Raw genomic sequence first — 21,909 nt, 5'->3', positions numbered from 1 at the left:
GTTACTATTAAATCTACTTCCATCAAGCTTCCAGACAGTGCGTTCCAGATCACAACAATTTGCTAATTAAAAACATTTCCGTTCCCATCTCTCTTCAACGTTTTTGCCAATCATTTTAAAACACAATCCTCAGCTGAATATTATCCACCTCTTCCAGCCAAATGGAACTGAAACCAATTGTAAGCTCAGCATCAACTCATCTTTGCAACACATCCCAATATAACCTCTTGATATTGGTATGTGCACAGTGAGCTTCATGTAAAATGGGGCTAACAGCAGAGAAAAGGTAATGGGTATAGACTGTGCATCCTTGCCCACCTTAGTAGCAAGTAAACGTTTAGCAGCAGGGTGCCTACCTAACTTTTCAATTAGTGAATTGTGCACTAGCGGAGGTAAAGAGGGGGCGATGACATTTAGTTAAAGACATCTGGAAAAAACGGTGGCTCACACAACTTTTCCAGAAGTGAGTAATAACAGAGCGGATGTATTTATAAAACAGTCTTTTATAGTAGCTGGACTATGAAGGTTTAAAAAGAAAGCAGAAAATGTTGGAAATCAGAAATAAAAATAGAAATACACAGCAAAACTGAAAGAGACAGATAGGTTAATCGTTCGGCCGTGACACCTCATCCCTGGTCTCAACTCACAGGCAAGTGTAGTAAAGGTTCCATCACAACTCATTTCCAGTGAAGGGTCCCACTCCAAAACAATGACCTTTCTCTCACAAATGCAATCTGACGTGCTGTGCATTTTCCATTTTACAGCAGACAGTGATATGGCAAAGCTTGCACAACTGACAAGAGTGTTGCTAAATGCAATCCTTATCAGATGCTGCACCGAAACGTTTGCTGAAATATACAGTCGTGTGCTAATGAGATTCTGGTAAACTAAATGTGTATGTGAACTATGTGTACCTATGGAATGCATTTAGTGTTAATTATGGATAAATATTAATGTAACCTTTTCATTTCTATAACTTCAATGTACATAAATTGTGCCACATGATTACAGCCCAAAAAGTGTCAATGTTATGGCTTTCTGTCTAGCAGGTACTTCCTGTGAACGCCACTCCATGTCGCACACACACCACCCCGTTTAAAAAAAAAGGCTTCATCCAACTCACTGCGGACAATTCCACACGAAACCCGACACCATTGTTAAAAAAGGGGAGGGATGTAGAGTGCAGTCTCATTATAAAATATACCACAAAAATTATCCCATTGCAAAATTCCATCAAGTTCAAATTGTACTTTTTTGTTTGCACAGTGCGCTGAACAACCAATGTGCTGCAAGGTGGTTGGTGCAATGCCGGAACCATCTCCTCAACTCCCATGGAGCCAATTTGAATCACCTTTGTTTGAAATGGTTTTGAAGTGGAGACCATGAAGAGGGAAGAGAAAAGAAATGAGGGAAATTAGCTGGTGCCCTAGTGCAAGGAGTTGGGGGGAAAAAACGAAAAGGTGGAAGGAATAGGGAGATCGTACAAAAAAACCAGTTGTGTCGTAATTGGACTTTGATTCCCCCCACCCCCCCAGTTGGAGTTTGGTATTGCCAGTTTCCTACATACTTGTGCAGAGTTCTGGGGGGAGCAAGAAGGAAAATTTCCTCCGACAATTAAGTGTTAACATTGTCAGTAATGCAGCAGAAAGCTCTCATCTTTACGGCTAAATTGTGAAAGTGGAAACATTGATCGGAAGAACTTTTCTCAGCAGATTTATGATTTGCAACCAGACATGGAGCAAAAGGACACCATCCCCCCGGTTACCTGATCACGAGATAGTGCTGCTGCTGTAGAGTTACAGATATGGCCAACAACGATCATTTCCAGCAGCGGGCATGGATAGGTTTGTTTTATAAAAAGTAATAAAACATTTCCAGCCATGAACATATCTCAGGGATTCACACAACATTCAGAAAATTGCTCTTGAGCTCTCCTGATTAACCCTTTCTGGTCACGTTGCCAGGGGCTAACGCCATTAATTCTGGCTATCTAATTTTCTACATAAATCAGAAAATATTCAAAATGCCACACTCGTAGCTAGACGAGTGTAGATGAAGGAACTGCTATGTCATGTCATGTATCGAAATACAAGTCAGCGTTAGTTATGAATTGAGTTCGAATAGGAATTAGACCTACTTGAGGTATGTCAGTGGTGGATCCCAAAGTAAGGAAATGGATGAGACCAAAGAGATTGGCTTCTGGAGGCCTTTGAAGGGACCTGACAAGGTTTAATGAGTTTGGGAAGTAGTACCAGCAAACTGCTTACGGTGATTTAACGCTTGGTTCTTCAACAGTGGGACACCGTCAATGGGGAATGGACAATGACCCCAGAAGGGAAACGGCTTGTGCAGAGATACCTGCTAGAAAAAAACTATGACAACATTTTCTTCACATTTGTATTCGCCCCTTTTTGGACAATAAAACAATTTAACTAAAAAAAAAAGGTGGGGGGGGCGTTTAACAACCAGGGCTTCTTTACAAAATTGACCTTCAGTTTAGAAACATGCACCAGCCACGTGTACTTTGGAGAGCTAAAAGAGCATGTCTGACCAAAATCAATGAATGAGGCAAAAATCAACTTTCACTGGGACAGCTACAGCCAGTATTGCTTTTCCCGGTTAGGGCTTCCACTGTTTCCCACTCCACTTCCAGACACAGGGTAAAACCGGCGTGTGAAGGAGTAGGATCACTGCTCGTGTTCCAATAATAAGGGCGGCAGCCATCTCGCAATCTGAGAGAAAAGCACCCTGACTGAAGGAATATTTATTCATCAACACACTCCATGTGCCTTCCCTTCACAGCAGTGTGTAGGTCACCTCCGAATGCACTGTTTACTTCAATTATATGTCATAATGAGAAACAACAGCCTGATGATCTCTTATCAATTTCAACATCTGCGTGTGTATGAAATGTTTATGGTTATTTTTTTTTTCTGAAGCAGTTTTGATCGAAGCTGTTGGATTTTAAACTCTTGTACTCTCCCCCCAATGAGGCGGTTAAACAGTTCTGAAGGAGCGAATAACAACTGAAAAATACCCTCCCAGGGTTTATCACAGAGTTGAAACCCTTCTCTCCATTCAATGGCAACCCTAGTCCAGTCCGATCCCAACCTCCTCAATTCCAATCCTCCCCTATCCCACACCACAACCTCCATCTGTTAAACCCATCACCAACCTTCCCTTGGTCCCAACAGCAACTTCATTCCAACCACAGTCCCAATCTTCAGCGCTTCCCCCCCCCAGTCCAGGCAAACCCTGTCTTAATTACAAGTGCAAACCTCCAAACCCTCCACCCCCTTCATGCTCAAATCCACTCTCGGGCAAACGCAGTTCTCTGGCCGTTTAATCTTGGAACCTGGGGAGTTGCGGTCGCTTCCATGCAACCGTTAGCCACTGCATTCAGTTTTCAGGGAATTGGATCCCGGTGAAGGAGCAGCGGATTGCAAGTATCGAGAGGAACTAGGATTTTTGACGTCATTAACAAACCCATTAAATGTTGTATACTCGGGGAGGAGAGGCTACAATGAGAAATAGCTAACGCCATCTGTTTGGTCCGAGGAAAAATTAGCTTAATGCTTCCTCAAACTGAACATCGTTCTCCTGAGCGGCGTGGCACCGAATTACTAACTCCGTGGGGCACTTATGTCTTATCCCCAAGACGTGGACTGAGCGTTACTGTCACGGTTTCGTATAGTTAACGCAGCTAGTAAATGGACAGTCAATATTTACATCGCGTGTAAGTGGGAGGGGAGCACTCTCCTGTCTGGGGAGAGGGGGCGATGGAACCTGCCAGTTTTGTCATCAATGATATTTGTAACTTTAGATTGTGCGATCGATATCAATCAGATAGAAAGGCTGACGCTAAGTCACGTTTAAAATGTCACCGAAAGCCTTTGGTACAGCTGTGTGGCTGCGATTATTCAATAACATTGGACACGCTGGTTGAGGGGTTAAACATTTCCACACTCAGTTTGGGTAACAGCTAACAAAATTCAAAGCACCCAAAACCCCTTTAGATCTTTAGATTGTATATATGTATCTATCTATATATGTGTGTGTGTATATATATATATATCATTACATATATTAAACACATTGAGGTACACATTCCTTCATACAATATGATTCCTAATCCCCGAACTTCCCAAATGTCACTCAATTCAGAAATTCAGATTTTCAATGGCCAATATAACACGGGAAAGGGAATAAGACGGGGCTAAGTGAGGAATCGGGCAGGCTGACTAACTTCAGATGAGTTGATCCCTTGGATATTGGAGCTGGGCAAATGATCTGGGAATGGGGGGGGGTGGGGGGGTAAGGGGTGTGGAGGGGGGGAGGGTTACAAAGGGTCACAGGGCAATATCCTTTCCCCACCGCCCCTAGCTACCTCCCGTCCAGCTCTGTGTCCAGTTAAATGCTCACTCGCTCCACGTTGACCTGGACAATGTCACTGGTGCTATTAAACAAACTGCCTGTGTGTCAATGCAGAGACTCCTCGGTGCACTGTCACAGCAGTATTTAGTGTTCACCTATTGGAACGGTTTGTCTTTCACATTTTACTGACCCCTACAATCGTTGTCACCCATCTAGTTGCATTTCGGACTAGTTCCTTTATCCCCCCAACCCCGCCCCTTCCAACTTTCCAATTAATATGCCATCTCCTCCATTTCCCTCATCACAATTGAATAATACTAAAAGAAACCGGGCAGTAGGGCAAGTTCTCTTTAGATTGAACTGTGCTCAATATTGAATTTATCAATATAACCAGAACATTAGGATTAGTGGCATATTAAGAAAGGTGGGAGGAGGGTGTCAGGCAAGAGGCGGATGGATTAGAGGCAAATGCCAACCGAGATTGTTGCATTAATGAAATCTCATGGGTGATAACAGATTAATGGAGCCGGAGCAGTGAGCTGGAGATGGACAGGGAGCCTCACAGGAAGTTAGCCTTTTCCTTCCAACACTGCTTTTTTTTTCGGCTCAGCCACGTAAGGATCGACTAGTTCTTCCCCTGCACCGTGCACGGTCAATTGGGGAGATCTGCAGTAGAAGACATGGTCCCACAAATAACGAGGCCGAAGTGCTTGTGTGTGTGACTGGAACAAGGTGCGAGATAACCATCATCAGATAGAGTATAGCAGCTCCGCATCGCCACCTGCCGCATGCAGTAAGACTCTAGGCTTTGCCTTACACTGTCAAACCACACTTGCAATTCACTTCTGAAGACATTTCAGTTCAACTCTTGTGTGAATGAATCCAAGCAGGCGCACACACACAAACACACACACATTCACCGAGTCTAAACTTTCAGGCTCAAGATGGCAAGTGATTTCACTCCAATCCAAAACCAAATGATGGCCGAACAGTTACTGTTGATTCGACCCAAAACATTCCCACTGCTCCTTTTGCTCAGTTCAGGGCAATGCATCTGGACATCTTAACATTGCTAAAGCAAAAAAAAATCACATTAAGCATGCTCCAATCCACTGTCAGCAAACTGCATACAGATTACAGAATCTGGCCTGGAACTGTGAAGTGTTAAAAATGTGAATGCAGCCGCCCAGTTGTATGTGTGTGTGTGTGTGTGTGGGTGGGGGAGGTCCTGTCACCTTAGTTCAGATTCTCTCCAAGAAATAAAGGTCTAACATTACACGCCATGTGCAAACTCTTTGGAATTCCTAATTGGCAACCACCAGCGAACCATTTTAATGAAAGTAACAGAGCATTGGTTAACAACATGCATTTTTTTAAAAATAAACCACACAGAGGAAAGTTAAGAAAACCCCGATCTAATGGCTCAGTGTTTTCCGCACTAAATACACCTCCAAACCTTTCAGCCCCTTCTCAACCCAACCAGCCGTCATCTGTCACAACACAACCACATAGCACTGGCAACCAGTCAATATACAAGCGTGGCTTTAAATGGCAAAAGACTTAACAACTCCCTATTTTCCATTCTCTTCTGCAATCTGTCCCGACGCTCAGTCCCACTCTCTCACTGCAATGCAGTCAATGCTTCTATCTCTCTTTTAAAAACATATTCTTGTTTAACATTATTTTCACCTCCTACCTTCCCCGCTGCAGATAAGCAATCCGATTAGGTAGAGTGAGGCGAAGGTCATTTTTCCCGGAGCTTGTGGTGGTGGCGCGCAGACAGCTCCCGGAGACTCGCAGTGAGATGCTTGCTCCTTTGCAAGAGCGATTCCTGAAACTGGCGCTAAAAACAGTGCCACACTGAACTATATCGCATGCCAACCTCTGCCAGAATATTCCTCCGCGGCGGGGCGGCGCATCGACTTCACACACTCCAGCAATCAGTCAACCAACACTCTCCTACCTAACATAAATATCTGTATTTAGAGAGAGACTGATAGGGGGGGAGAGAGAGGGAGAGAAATAAGTAAGGATAGATAGATATAGATAGACAGACAGATAGAGATAAATAAATAGGTATAGAGAAATGAGATAGATGATATGTAGAGATAGATAAATAAATAAATAGGTATAGAGAAATGATAGATAGAGATAGATAAATAGATAGATAGATAGATGGATAGACAGATAGACAGATATAGAGAAATAAATGGGTATAGAGAAATGAGATAGATGATATGTAGAGATAGATAAATAAATAAAAAGGTATAGAGAAATGATAGAGATAGAAAAATAAATAGATAGATAGATAGATAGATAGATAGATAGATAGATAGATAGATAGATAGATAGATAGATAGATAGATAGATAGATAGACAGACAGATATAGAGAAATAACTGGGTATAGAGAAATGAGATAGATAGATCGATAGAAGATGAAAGATGGATAGATAGATGGATAGATAGAGAGAAATGACAGAGGGAAATAAATAGGTATAGAGAAATAGTATAGATAGATGGACAGACAGATGATACATATAGAGAAATAAATATGTGTAGCTAGATAGATAGATAGAGATATAAATAGAAAGATAGATATATGCAGAGATAGTTAAATAGCAAGACAGATAGACATCAAGGATAGATGAAAGGCAGAGATATAAAACAGCTTTCAAAATCACTTCCACATCTGTTTATACCTCTTAATCTTAAAATAAATGCCCAGTCATTGAACTGTTCCACTTGCATCTCCCTTTAAAATGAATGTGGTGTGTTCGCTCCAATTCCTCCACCCCTGCGCCCCATTTCACCAAGCGCTATATTTTCTCACCGGATATAAGGGACTGGCAAGATCTGCCCGGTGATCAATGGAAAACTGGCCAGCTATATAAAAAAAAGGCAATTGGCCTGTTACTGCACTTAGGGACAGAACAAGAATGAAGTTTGCCTGCTCCTCATGGAGTGGGGCGAATGCATTGCTTACCCGGCTTTATATCCAGGGTTACTAATTTGAAGGAGTGAAGGTAGGTTTGAAATGACACGCTTTTCATTTCGTGGTACACTCCTGTAGGTCGATGCTGCCTGTTGGAGGATGGTTCCTGCAGGGGCGAGCCGCTGTGTGTTCTAATTGTGCATGAAACCAATCTAATGTGTAGTCACAGAGAAAAAAAAAACTTTTTAAAGGGCTCGAGGTATAAAGTGGCAGCCAGACTCTTGATGTAAAGCGGGGGCTTCACCCTTTGGTTAAAGGGACATGCGCCGTCTACCGTCAAATAAAAGGCCGACAATTTGGCTTTCCAGAACAGAGAAAAACAATCGGCTTGTCTCATTTGTTTCACCTTGACACTGTTCACAAGCGCCTGAACAATACGTTTTGACGCGCGTGTTAGCAAAAAGAAAGTTGGCCATGCAGTTTGCCATAAACACGATTTTTTTTTTGAAAAAAACCATAAACAGTCCAAAATGTCACTTTAATGGTTTGAAACACGTTGTGAATTATTAGTAACCAGCCGCTTGATTGCTGAGAAGGGAGACGTGTTACAGAAGTTTTCAGTCTTGCACCCTTCAGGATAAATGCAGAAGTGGCAAATTTGCAGCCCATGGCAATCGTTTGGCCAATCAGACTGGATCTGTCAACCAATCAACACCCTTTCTCCTGCAGTATAAACTGTTGTGAGCATTTGAAATCTGACATTCTTGACTTTGGTCCTGATGGCTGAGTGCAAGACCAATAGCTTCAATGTCTCTCTTTTCAGCAGTATTAGCCATCAAGGGTTGGCTATGTTACGTGAAATTTCCCCCCATCCACTATTTCAATAGGGCTCATTAACCCTTTCAAAAACAGAATTACCTGGAAAAACTCAGCAAGTCTGGCAGCATCGGCGGAGAAGAAATCAGTTAACGTTTCGAGCCTTCATGGCCCTTCGGCAGAACTGGAGCATAGTTAGAAGAAAGGAGAAATATAAATTGGTTTAAGGTGGGGGGGGGGGGGGAAGAGACACATTGAGGGTGTGGTGTGATGATTGTGGAGATGAGCAGATAATCAAAAGATGTCACAGACAAAAGGGTCAAAGAGGTGTTGAAGGTGGTGGTCTTTGTCTGAGAAAAGTGCTAATTAAGAATGGAAGCCAGGATATTCAAAGTACGGCTCTAGTGGGGGTGGGGTGGAAAGACTAGAGCTGTACTTTGAATATCCTGGCTTCCATTCTTAATTAGCACTTTTCTCAGACAAAGACCACCACCTTCAACAGCTCTTTGACCCTTTTGTCTGTGACATCTTTTGATTATCTGCTCATCTCCACAATCATCACACCACACCCTCAATGTGTCTCTTCCCCACCCCCCCCCCCCCCCCACCTTAAACCAATTTATATTTCTCCTTTCTTCTAACTATGCTCCAGTTCTGCCGAAGGGCCATGAAGGCTCGAAACGTTAACTGATTTCTTCTCCGCCGATGCTGCCAGACTTGCTGAGTTTTTCCAGGTAATTCTGTTTTTGTTTTGGATTTCCAGCATCCGCAGTAGCTTTTAGCTTTTTGTTTTTGTCTCATTAACCCTTTAGTGCCTTTCTTGAAATAGCAAGCAAAAGCTTTGCTTAAGGATGTCCAGACCTTGGAGAGCATGCAGAGAAGATTTACCAGAATGGTATCAGGGATGAGGGACTTCAGTTTTGTGGAGAGACTGGGGAAGCTGGGATTGTTCTCCTTAAGGGGAGATTTAACAGATGTAGTCAAAATGATGAGTGTTTTGGATAGAGCAGTTAGGGAGAAACTTTCTATTGGCAGGACAGCTGGAAAACAAAAGATACAAATTTAACATTACTGCTATAAAAGCCTGGGGGAGTGGGTGGGGGGTGGGGGGTGGGTGGAGGGTGAATGCGGGTTGTGTGGGAGATGAGAAAGACATTTTTTAACCAGCGAGCTGTTACAACCTGGAATGTGTCGCAGAGACAGACTCAACAATTACTTTCAAAGGGAAATTGGATGGATGCTTAAAACCAAACTTGCAAGGCTATGCGGGAAGACCCATAAAGGATTGGGGTGAATTGGACAGCTCTTTCAAAGAGCTGGCACAGGCATGATGGGCTGAATGGCCTCCTTCTGTCCTGTATATATCTATGATATGAATACCAATGGGGCCATTACTAGCATTGTAGTGTGATATCAACCCAAATAAATGTTTTATTTCATACAGCATGTGTTACATAATTCAAACTGTGAAGAAGAATGCTACAGAATTTGATACCAGCTTTCCTTGGATTTGAGGTGACATTGAGATGACTTAATTGAAGTTTTCATGATTTTGAAGGGGATTGTCAAAGCAAATCTAAACACGATTCACCACGGTGAAGGGTTGAGTTACCAGAGAACAAAACTAAGACATGCAAATGCGAAAACAGAATCAAAAAGAAGGTTTTTTTTTGCCCAAATCATAATAGCATTCTCCAAAAAGTTGCCAGATAAGTCTATTAAGTAGAGAATTTTATATGTGTCTGAGGGGGTAAAGGATCAAGGAAAATTGTGAAGAAGTGGGGTTGATCTGTAGAAGAGACATAAGCTGATTGGGCTGAATGACCTTTGCCTGTCGCTTAAAATTCTTACAGTTTCCTGTTGTAATATTCTCATCTTTGTACTTCAATGCCTCCATGGCCTCATCCCTTCTTTTCATTGTAACCTCCTCTAGCCGACAAGCCCCTGCAAAACCTGCTTTCCACCAATTCTGGCCTTTCGTATTATCTCCCTCATCCCATTTACCTTTAGCTGCCCAAGCCCTAGGCTCTGGAATTCCCGCCTTAAACTCCTCTGCCTCTTCATTTCTCTCTCCTGCTTTAAGACACTCCTTAAAACCTACCCCTTTGACCCAGCTTCTGGTCACCTGTCCCAATATCTGCTCATGTGGTACAGTGTCAAATTTTACTTGGCAACACTCCCAAGGGACTACTTTAAAGGTGCTTGGAAATGCAAGTTATTGATATACCACATACAACATCCTAAACCATACTGTTTTGCTATGCCTCTGGACAGTTTGTAGGCACCATATCAAGGTCCTCTGAAGAAGAGTCATTTGGACTCAAAACGTTAACTCTGTTTCTCTCTCCACAGAGGCTCACAGACCTGCTGAGTCTTGCCAGCATTTTCTGTTCTTTGTTTCAGATTCCCAGCATCTGCAGTATTTTGTTTTTATGTCAAAGCCCTCCACAGGCTTGTCCAGCCTTTTTTGTGAGAGGGGCCGCATTTCAATTTTTTTCTCGCTCAGGGGGCTGGTGAGCAAATTTAGGAAAGATGAGGTTTGGCACAACATTAAACATGAATTTCAACAAAAGTTGAGGTATGAAGAAAAGAAACCATTTGTTGAGCAAAAATACAGCATTATCAGAGCAATAAATTGATAATTTTAAAAAGTGAGTAATTAATAAAGATCACCATTAGAGTGTGAGAGGGTCAGATTATGTGTATTTGGCTCACTCCCAGTCTCAGGGTGTTCACCCCCTCATCATCATCCACACCCATGGGCAGGCAAGATGCAAATGCATTGAAATTAGGTCCCCGACGTTGAGTGGCAGGGAAGGCAGCCTGCCATTAACGGGCAGAGCGGATGATCGCAAACTGGTTTCACGACAGCATAAAACTGATTTTTGGCCTTCTTGCCATATTGCCCACTTATGCCCGCCATGACACCCGATGCCAACAGGGGCGGAAAATTCTGGCCTCTTTCTCACACACACTCACTTTGTCTCATACACAATAACTCTGTCTCACACTCTGTATCTCCCACCAGCAGCCACTGTCTCTCCCCATCTGGGCAACAGGCTCTCCCAGCAGCCACTCCCTCCCCACCCGACAGCCACCCTCTCCCCATTCAGCAGCCACTTTCGCTCCACTCGGCTGTAAATCTCTCTCTGCTGAGTACCCACACTCTCTCTTCACCCCTCCCTGAAAACCTCCCTCCCTTCCCAGCAGACGCACCACACTGATGTTCAGGCCTCAAGCTGAAAGAAGCTGTTCCTCCAATCAGAGACTCTTTCTCTCCCACATTTGCTCACTAGTGAGCCTATCAACAACAAACGTGGGAGAGAAATATCCTGTGATTGGAAGAACAACACCTTGCAGAATCTTCAATTGCACTTACTGGTATTTTGACCACCAGGTCCGTGGGCCAGATAGAGAGACATAGTGGGCTGGAGAGTGGCCTGCGGGCTGCATGTTGGACAACTTGCCCTAGAACATCATTGACACCACCTGGGCGGATCATGTGAATCAAGTGGGAGAACAAAAGAACAGACATGAGTGTCCTCCAAGACGCAGACCTGCCAAGTCTGGAGGTCATGATGAACTCACATCAGCTGAGATGAACCGGACAGGTTTTCAGAATGCCTGACTCAAGGCTGTCCAAAACAAGTGCTGTACTCACAGTTACATTAGGGAGCTTATTCGCATGGGCACCAAAGGTAATGTTTCAAAGACAATCTCCCTGTAGCATCAAGCAGATGCCCAACCACGACCAAAATGGTGATTCGTCATTAAAAATGGTGTCAAGACCTTCCAATCAACAAGAGCAGCCCCTGAGAGAGAACGGTGAGTGAGACGGAAAGAGAGGGCAGCTGCTCGAGTCAACAATCCATCAGCACCTCTCCCAGCCGACAACCGAAGGCCTCACTGTGGGAGACTCTATAAGGCTAAGATAGGGCTCATAAGCACCTGCAAACCCACAGACAAAGCTGAGCCCTCACTTTCACCCAGCCATCCACAAGGAAGAATCATCCTCAACATGAGGGATTGCCAATGATGATGGTCTACTTTTGACTGTAGGTTGCACTGAAACCTATCATAATGGGCCATAAACCATAAGACGTAGGAGCAGAAGTAGGCCATTTGCCTCATCGAGTCTGCTCCACCATTACAATGAGATCAGGGCTGATCTGATAATCTTCAACTCCACTTTCCTGCCTTTTCCCCAAACCCTTGATTCCCTTACTGATTAAAAATCTGTCTATCTCAGCCTTGTATATACTTAATGACCCAGCCTCTACAGTCCACTGTGGTAGAGAATTCCACAGCTTCACTACCATCTGAGAGAAGAAATTCCTCCTCATCTCTATCTTAAATGGGCGACTTCTTACTCTGAGATTATGCCCTCTGGTCCTAGACTCTCCCAGAAGGGAAAACAACCTCTCAACATCTATGGGGCATCATAGTGGTCCTTTTGTAATATTCAGAGGATGCAAATGGGAGCATCAACTTCCAATGTCCAAATATATTTGTAAAACTCCTTGAAATGCTTTGGGACATTTAACTACAGTAAATAAGTGCAAGTTATTGCAGAACAGTGACAAGCGGATTGGGTTTAATGTCAATTGCCTGTTGCTTGAAATGCTTTTATTTTTGCTTAATAGTACAGGATGGTTGACAGGGAAATGTGCCAACGAAGATTGCCTCCTGAATGTTTGTACATGATTACAGGTATAATATTTTTCATCCTAAACTATACAGCAAACATTTTTTTTTAATTTGATAAATGATGCAATGAAATTAGTCACCTTGACATATGTGATAAGAATGCTGTAGCCTCATTTCTGTATGAAATGTATCTGTTCTTTCTCCCTTGGGATGGAGCCAATACAAAATAAATCATATTAGTGATGGAAGTTTTTCTAATCAAACAAGGTTTCATAGAGGCGTACAAGATTTTGAGGGATTTTGATAGAGTACATTGAGAAGAACCTTTTCCACTGGCAGGATGGTTGGTAACTGAAGGGTAATCAAGGCAAGCAAAAGAACTATGGCGAAGATGAGGAGGTCTTCTTTTCTCTCTACACAGCAAGCTGTTATGATCTAGAATGTACTGCCTGAAAGGGGAGTTGGAAGCAGATTCAAAAGTAATTTTCAAAAAGAGAATTAGATAAATATTTGAAGGGCAATTGTTCCAAGTCTATGGGTGGACGCAATGGGCAACAGAGGAGTGAGACCAATTAGATCACTCTTTCAAATTGCTGGCACAGGAATGATGGACCAAACATGATTCTAAGGCGATTCATGTCATGATGATTAATGCCTTTTTTTCAACAAAAGCGAGGAGGAATGTACAGTTAAGAATGGGATGGAGTATAATAAATACAAGAAGGGGCAACGATAATTTACTACAGTCTTAGGAAATAGAGATAGTTTAGGTAATTAATCTTGATATTTGTAGGTGTTAGGAATGAGTTTTAGCTTTAAAGTTTTAAATTCGATTTGTATTTCTGTATCTCTGTGATAAGAAATGTCAAATTGAGTTTTTGTTTCATTTTTAAAAAGTGCTTGCATTTCTAATGAGTTTTATGACTTAAGCTAAGGTAAACAAATAAGGGCGGAAGAATTGGGCTGTTGCCTAGCAGCAGGGGTCCAGAGAGGCAGATCCCTCCCACAGACACACAGAAAAACTAAAGAAACAGCATTGTGTTTTGGAAGCTGTTGGAGTTCAGTTGGTTTGAAGACAGCTGTGAAACAGAAGCAACCTAGAAGGGGACAGATAGCCAGTCCCAAGCTAAAGAATAGACCCCAAAACCCAGAGGAGTGGAACAAGAGAAAGTCCCAAGCAGACCTCTAGCCAAAGGGAAGGACAGGAACCTGGAAAATGTCCTGTTAAGTGAAATTAAGAGTGAGGGGCAGAGAGAGCAAGGCTCCAAGCTTCAGATTGAAAGAAACAAAAGTTGCAGGAAGCAGATTTAAAGTGAGAACAGCCTGCAAGAGGTCCAAAGAGACAACTGAAGGTCTGTAACTCTTTACTATGGGCATGTGAAGCAATAGTGTACTGTTGATAGCTGAGTTGATGAAAGGGAGTGCGTGAAAGATGGCTTAAATGCATGTGGTGACTCAGGAGAGAGGAACATTGGAAGGAGAGTTCAAAACCCTGGAGGTGGACCCTTGCGGAATGCATCTGAGAGAAAGCATCGGCTTATGAGAAGATTCCAAGGCAGGTTCTTAGAGAGTATAGATTGGAAACCCTCATGTGAAAGATGGAATTCAATGAGACTGGTTGATTCACAGTGTGACAAGTGTCCGGGGGAGTTGAGGAGAGATTCATAGCATCCTAGCATTTAGGTGGCACCTGTCACTTGGCTTCAGTGTGTGGTATTTCTGACAACAGGGTGCCTATTGGTATATAGACTGTGTACTTATTGTGGACATTACAGTATAAAATAGCTTCTGTAACTTGCATTATCCACACAAACTTGTGTACATCTGTAAAGGTATAGTTCTGAATGAAGGAGTATTGTAATATAGTTCATCTTCCTTGTTTAATAAATATTTTATTATTTTGTTAAAAGTTCATCAGCTGACTCCTGTGACTCTGTTCAGTAGCTACTCTCCACGTATCTAAATAAACAAATAAAAGTTAGGATCCATCATGCCGCATTCTATCCTGGGATCAGGCTTGTCTAGGGGTAGTCTCAGTTGGGATCGTAACAAAGTGGGGGCTCATCCAGGATTTGAAATTGGACATGTGGTAATAACTGGTCTGTGATTGGAAATCCTTGAACATAGGTACGATCTGTGAATCCCTTTAACAAGTATGTGAAGGTACAGATATACTGGACATAGGAATTGGAGTTGCTGTGAGGTATTGTCCTGGTTGGAATTCGAAATGGCTTTGGAAATTGCTAAGACTTTTATACAGATGGAAAATGTAACTTTGACTGGTTTACAGAAATTAACCAAGAATAAGCTGATGGAGTTGGCGGATAAGTTGGAATTAGAATTACCTGAAGGGGGTGAGGAAAATAGACATAGTTGAGATAATAGCACAGCATTTAAAACTGGAAGGGATACTAGAGAGACAACATTCTCCAGGGAGTGAGTCATAGCTGGAGATACAAATGAAGGAACTCGAAATCGATTGAAAAGAAAAAGAAAGCACAGAAAAAGGAAAAGACGGAGAATTGGAATTGAAAAGACTGGAGACAAAAGAAAAAGAAAAAGAAAAAGAGAGAGTATTTCAAAGAGAAATGGAAATGTGAAAACTCGACCTCCAGAGGGAGAAGTTAGCAATGGAGGAAAGGGAGAAGGAACGAGAAAAGGAATACTGGCTTAGAAGGCTGTAAATTAAAAAATATGCCTCAGATGCTGAGGAAGGTTCTGATGATGAAAAAACCTTCAACCCAAAACCTAGTGGTGAGATGGTTACATTTGTACAAGTTCTTCCAAAGTTTAAGGAAAGGGATGTAGATGCATTCTTAATTTTGTTTGAAAAGGTGGATAAGCAAATGTAGTGGCTAAAAGAAATCTGGACATTACTTTGATAGTCTATGTTGGTAGGTAGAGCTCATGAGGTTTACACTTCACTTTCGGAAGACCTATATTGAATTTGAGAGGGTAAAGCAAAGTAATTTTGACTGTTGGATAAGGGTATTAAAGGTAGAGATGATGTATGAAGCTTTTAGAGAAATAATTCTCTTGGAAGAATTTAAAGATTCACTTCCTCTTGTAATTGGAACCCATGTTGAAGATCAGAAGGTTAAGACAGCTAGACAGGCAGCGGAGATGGCAGACAAATATGAACTGGTCCATAAACTCAGACCTTTTTTTTCTGTCATCCCCACAAACCCAAGAAGGATAGAAGATGGGAAGGTGAAAGGAAGGCAAGTAGTCAGGGAAGACAAGAGACAGTTGAGAATTCTTAGGAAATTTCTTCCCAGACCAGAAAGGAAGGTGCTGAGGGTGGAAGTGACACTTGAAAGCCTAAGTGTTTCCATTGTAACAAGGTGGGACATGTTAGGGCAGATTGCTGGAGAGTAAATGGTAGACCTATTGCAGCAGCAGGATTGCCTAAGGAATCCTCAAGAAAGGTTGCATCAGAAAAGGGAATGGTGGTTAACACTGTAGGGGTCGTACAGGTGAAACGTATTCCCTCAGCACACACAGGAAAGGAAGATATGGTCCAGAATAGTCCAGAGAATTCTTCTTTGATTACTGGTGAAGGAAGTCAAGCTAACGGAGGGTCTGGATGTTTTGTGTTGAAGGGAGAAGTATTCCCTTGCTCTTCCAAAAAAAAAAAAATAAACATATTAAAATTTTGAGAAATACAAGGGTGGGTCAATCATTGATAGTGGTTGATGATACAATTGGTGTTCCAGACAGTTTTAAGGAAGAAAAAGTGCTAATAAGGGATATTAATGGAATTTATGAAACAGTTTCTTTGTGTAAAGTTAACTTACAAAGTCACTTTGTAAATGCAATTGTTACGATGGGAATTATTCCTAAATCACCTATTGAAGGGGTGGATTTTATTTCGGGTAATGATTTGGCAGAGTAATGTGGCACCAGCTGTGTTGCAGCAGTCAGTTGATCATGCTAATCTTAACCAACTTCAGAAAACTATGGCGGCCAAAAATGAAACACTTATTGTCGATAACAAGAAATTGAAGGAAAACCTGATTAATGTAGAGAACCAATGAAAGAAGAGTTTGCTAATGAAAGAGAGTTGGTGAGAACAATTAAGAACCAGTCATGGAAAGTAGAACACTTGACTGAGGACTTGAAATGTCTCAATGATAAACATGTAGAAGCAAATTTAACAGAAGTTAATCTTCAGTTAAAATTTGATGAACTTCAAGTATCAGCAGTTGCTATGAAATATCAGAGAAATGCCTTGAACAAGAAAAGGGATTGTTGGTAAATCAGAATAATTGGTTGAATGCAGAATTAAAAACCAAAACTAACGAACTGTTAGAACTTCATTGGGAAAAGAGTAATGAGATTCTCAAACTTTGAAGCAAACTGGAGAAGATGAAACAGAAGATGCGTGAAATGGAGTGTTGCAGTTCCAAAGCTGTTCCTGTGAATAAAAACTTGATGGGGCCACAAAGCTGTGATGTTAACTGAAGTAACTGGCTAAGGGTAAATAGCATAGCATGCAAAGACAGCAAGACATTGCAGAGCTTTGGTTTACCCAAGGCAGGCAGTAAAACGCTTTGTCAGAAATGTAGAAATCTTTGCAGAGTCTCTGATGGAATAGAACTTGGTGAAAGAGCAGATTTGCTGAAAATTAAAGACTTGCATTTATGCATCGCCTTCCATGATTTTGAAACATTGCAAAATGCTCTTACAGTCAATTAAAGTACATTGGACGGGTAGCCTCTGTTGCATTGTCAGCAACATAGCAGCCAAACTGTACACAGTATGATCCTACAAACAACACTGAGATAAATGACCAGATGATCTGTTTTAGTGATGTTCCCTGTGGGATAAATGTTGGGGAGCACATCAGAGAGAACTCTCCTGCTCTTCTTCAAAGTAATGCCATGGGATCTTTTACACCCACCTAAGAGGGCAGATTGGGTTAGCACCTTATCTGAAAGCCAGGACCTCCGACAGTGCAGGACCCCGTTGGTAAGGCAGCAGAGTGCCAGCCTAGTTTCTGTGTTCAAGTGTCTGGAGTGGGATGTTCTGACTCACAGGAGTGAGTGCTATCACCTGAACCACACTTGACGTCTGATCAGCCAAATAACCCTTCGACATTCCTAAGCTTTATTATGTAACTCAATGATAATTCTGCGACTCAAGTATTATTATAAACTTCCTCACTACTGGAGAAAATCATCATCTGGAGTGGGACTAGATCATGCAATAGGATCAATACTGGCAGCTTGTCTCCAAAATCTATTTTAGTTTCACACACAGTCAAGCTAATAAATTGAATCTCTCCTTTTTTGTTGAGGATCTTAAGTGAAACAAGCCTATATTATAGGAGGTAAGTGCCTAGAGGAGAAAGATACAGAACTAAATGTGTCATCTCACTGAAAAGTCATAAGAATAGCTGGTATGAAAATGGAAAGATTTCACACCAATACGCAATAAATAGATCTAATTAAGTTCATCCAGTTGGTTCATTGGAGTGGGATCAGTTTTGCAATGCTACTGGGTATAGAGGTTTATTTTGAGCGAGGGTTAATTTAGGGATTGCGGCAGATAAGTTCAGATTTATTGAATAGTTTTAGCATCCTGAAATGATGTCAGTGTCAGCAACAAACAGTGATGTGAAGTGCCTCGTCGACACTTTATGGTATATTGCTGCAACTGAAGCTATCGAACACACAACTTGCAAGAAGGTCACTGCAAAATTTCCAAAATGTGAACAGCAATCTGGTGCAGTTCCAGGTGATCCAATTGAACTTGTCAAGATTCAACCAGGCGAACTGTTCGCCGTGGTGAAGGGTTCAAATTGCAGGAGCCACCAGCTGTAAAGTTGTAAGTTCTCAGCCCAAAAATAGCAAGACCTGCATTTATATAGGGCCTGTCACAACCTCAGGCTTTCCATAAACACAACGCAGGCAACAAAGTGCTTTCTTGAGTGTAGTCACCTTTGTAATGTCGGGAGCCAATTTGCGCACAGCAGGCTCCCACAAACAGCTATATGATAATAACCAGATAAGCTTTTTATAGTGGTATTGGTTTGAACCATAAATATTGCCCAGGATATCAGAGATAATTCTCCTGCTCTTTTTCAAAGTTGTGCCATGGGGTCTTCTACACCACCTGAGAGGGCAGGTCAGGCCTCAGTTCAGCATTGCATCTAAAGGCCAACACCTCCAACAGCGCAGCTCTCCATCAACGCTGCACTGGAATGATCAGCCTAATTTTTACATTCAAATCTCTGGAAGAGGATTTGAACCCACCATTTTCTGGTTCAGAAATAAGAGTGCTACCAACTGAGCTACAGCTGATACTTAGAAACCTTGTCACTCATAGAGTTGTAGAGCTGTGGAATAAATCACAATGGCAGCCAGAGGGAATGAGTTCAAGAGACAAGTAGGTGCAGTTTTGGAGAGAGTGAGAGAGATATGGGGCAAGAAGGTAGAGTTAATATGCTAACAAGTGGCTGGTTTTATGGTTTTAAGAACATTTCACACATTCTGAAAAGGGCCTTGTTTTCTTAATAGAGAACGTGGGCTGGGTTTAGACCATTGTGAGACAAATTAGTTTCACCCTGCCGATGATATGTTAGTAATATTGCTGAGTATGAGGTTAGGTCCAGGCTGTAGATCAAAACAGAAAGTACCATAAACACTCAACAGTTCAAGCAGCATTTGTGGAGAAAGAAAGAGTTCACATTTCAAGTCGATGACCTTTCATCTGAACTAGTCTATAGGAAAATAGACAAGACTTTTGAATTAGGTTAGCAGATTCAGTTAGAGAATGTTGCACAGCAGAGGGCAATGGGAGTAGAATAATTGTGAACTGGAGGAATAATACATGTAATAAGTATCAGGAGTTTTTGGTTTTGTGAGCATCTTCCTTACTATAGCCTTATGTCGCTTTCATGCTAAGTGCCAAAGATGGATTCAGAAACCCATTGTGAATGTCACGTTAACATACGAGCATACAGGCATATGAATTAGGAGCAGGAATAGGCCACTCAGTCCCTCAAGCCCGCTGCGCCATTTAATAAGATCATGGCTGCTCTGGATGTCACCTCAACCCCACATTTCTGCCTATCCCCAATAACATTTCACCCCCTTATTAATCAAGAATCTATCTAGCTCTGCCTTAAAAATATCTAAAGGCTCTGCTTCCACTGCCTTTTTGAGGAAGAGAGTTCCACAGATTCAGAACCCTCTGAGAGAAAAAAATTCTCCTCGTCCCTGTCTTACAGGAACGACCCCTTATTTTTAAATTCCTGAACTGTTCAACAATCCAGACTCAATCTTGGATCATGGGCCTGTGTAACAAATAGTGAATTATTTCCCACCTTACTCACTGAATCTCTGCATCAAACTTAATTCTACAAGTGTTCCTTGAATCCATTGTACTGGAGAAGTACTTCAAAACGTTGCAGTTTTAATGAGGCAGGATAAGCAGACTATTTTTTTTTTGCTGCAAATGTGATAAATCCTTGAAACCTGGCCGCATATCTAAAATGTGCTTTGGTTCTTGTTTGTTTGGATAATTGACAGGGTACTATACCTCTTTTGACTGCTTCCCTGGATCAGCTCTTAGCTTTTGCCTCTCCATATGCATCCTCTGTCAATATCCCGTGCTACACATCATTCTTAATCAGTTCCCTTGCAAATGGCAAAATTCAAGAACTTCCTGTCTCCATCCATCTTTCCGAAAGATTAGAACCGCTAATGTTTGAAGTAAAATATTTTCCAGGCAATCCACAGAGCAATCTCACGTCACCTCTCACCCTCATTATAAAGCTCTCATTGTCTGACCTACATTGGCACTCTGTCTGGTGGCGCCTTGATTTAAAAAATTCTTGTCTTTTCAAATTCCGACTGGTTTTGCCCCTCCCGATGTTTGCAATTTCCTGCAGCCCTAAAACCCTCTAAGTTCCTCCAGTCCTGGCCTCTTGCTCATCCCCAATCCACCCTTGGCTGCTGTGTCTTCGCTGCCTTGCCCTAGACTCTGGAATTCCCCTCCTAAATCTCTCCACCTCTGCACCTTTCACCTCCCTTAAGTCCTGATATCTCCTTAAATGATTCAGTGTCAAATTTTGATTGATAACACTCCTGTGAAATGCTTTGACATGTTTTGACATATAAATGCAAGTTGTTGTCATTGAGAAATTTCCTGAATTCCTATTATTGAATTTAGTTTGACCCCCCTAAGTGAGCTTACAACATTCTTTATCACATTAGAAGAGTGTCTCCCAAACTTTTTCCAAATGCGACCCCATTTTAATGCCTCAGGCGTCATGTGGTCCCAGAGTGAAAATTCAAGGGGGTGCGGGTTGGCAGTGTTTGTTTGACCAGGGTGGTTGGGGGTGGGGTGGAGTGGTGTTGCTCCGCAGTTGATGGGCGGGGGGAAGGGGTGGTGTTCAAACTGCTGAAAAATGGCAGTGGTTGTCAGAGTGATAGGGCCTCAGAGAACAGAAGATTAAGCCAAGCCCACCGACAGAAAATAGCACATACATTTAAAAGAGGCCTCACAGCTGTCAAAACTCAGTCCAAGCTTCACACAGCCATCACTGCGCCGAAGCTCGTGACCCCAAAATCTCCCCCCGCGACCCCATTGTGGGTGGTGATCCTCAGTTTGGGAACCCCTGCATTAGAAAGTTTGGAGTCAGAGAAGTCTATTTGACCCATGGCGCCATGAAGTCATGTCTAGGCAGACTCCATATCCTTCTTTCTTAGCCCCATCAGCACCAACATCACCTGTTGGCCCCCTGCCTTTCCTCCTTCTCCTGAAGCAAGACATGGTATTAGCAGCTCTATAACTCTTATTCTCCCTTCTCAACTGGTATTGATCTGGTTCCCTTTTACGAGTGCCAACTGGCCCAGGATCAACTATATGCTCTGGCAATCTGTTCTACATATCCACTATCTGACACAGGAAATAGATTTTTCCTAAGAATTTATATTTAGAAGAAAGTAAATGAGCGGAAAAATGCTGTTCAGCCCATTGAATGCACTGTATTGCCTCTTTTCAGGATGCAATCTGCTTATCTTCTTTTACTGTGTGCTTACCTCTTATCTGCCTGCCCTTTTACTGAACTATTCCACAATGATGATTTTCATAACTTACCGTACATTCCTCATTATTAGTACATCTCCTT

General features: G+C 42.2%; 1 protein-coding gene across 3 annotated transcripts in view; it reads right to left on the bottom strand.

Annotated features, from left to right (window-relative positions):
* Nucleotides 1-6,195, bottom strand: part of ncam2a (neural cell adhesion molecule 2a) — a 1,392,794-nt gene extending 1,386,599 nt beyond the window's left edge. For all 3 annotated transcript variants that reach the window (XM_078560368.1, XM_078560369.1, XM_078560370.1), the window contains exon 1: nucleotides 6,071-6,195. In XM_078560368.1, coding sequence (XP_078416494.1) covers nucleotides 6,071-6,122 — 52 coding nt within the window. In that variant the 5' untranslated portion in view covers nucleotides 6,123-6,195. The remainder of the gene's footprint in view (nucleotides 1-6,070) is intronic.
* Between the last annotated feature and the right edge of the window lie 15,714 nt (nucleotides 6,196-21,909).

This window comes from Cetorhinus maximus, chromosome 16 (assembly GCF_964194155.1).
Source record: "Cetorhinus maximus chromosome 16, sCetMax3.hap1.1, whole genome shotgun sequence".
Classification (NCBI taxonomy): Eukaryota; Metazoa; Chordata; class Chondrichthyes; order Lamniformes; family Cetorhinidae; genus Cetorhinus; species Cetorhinus maximus.
This window is presented reverse-complemented; position numbering and strand designations above follow the sequence as displayed.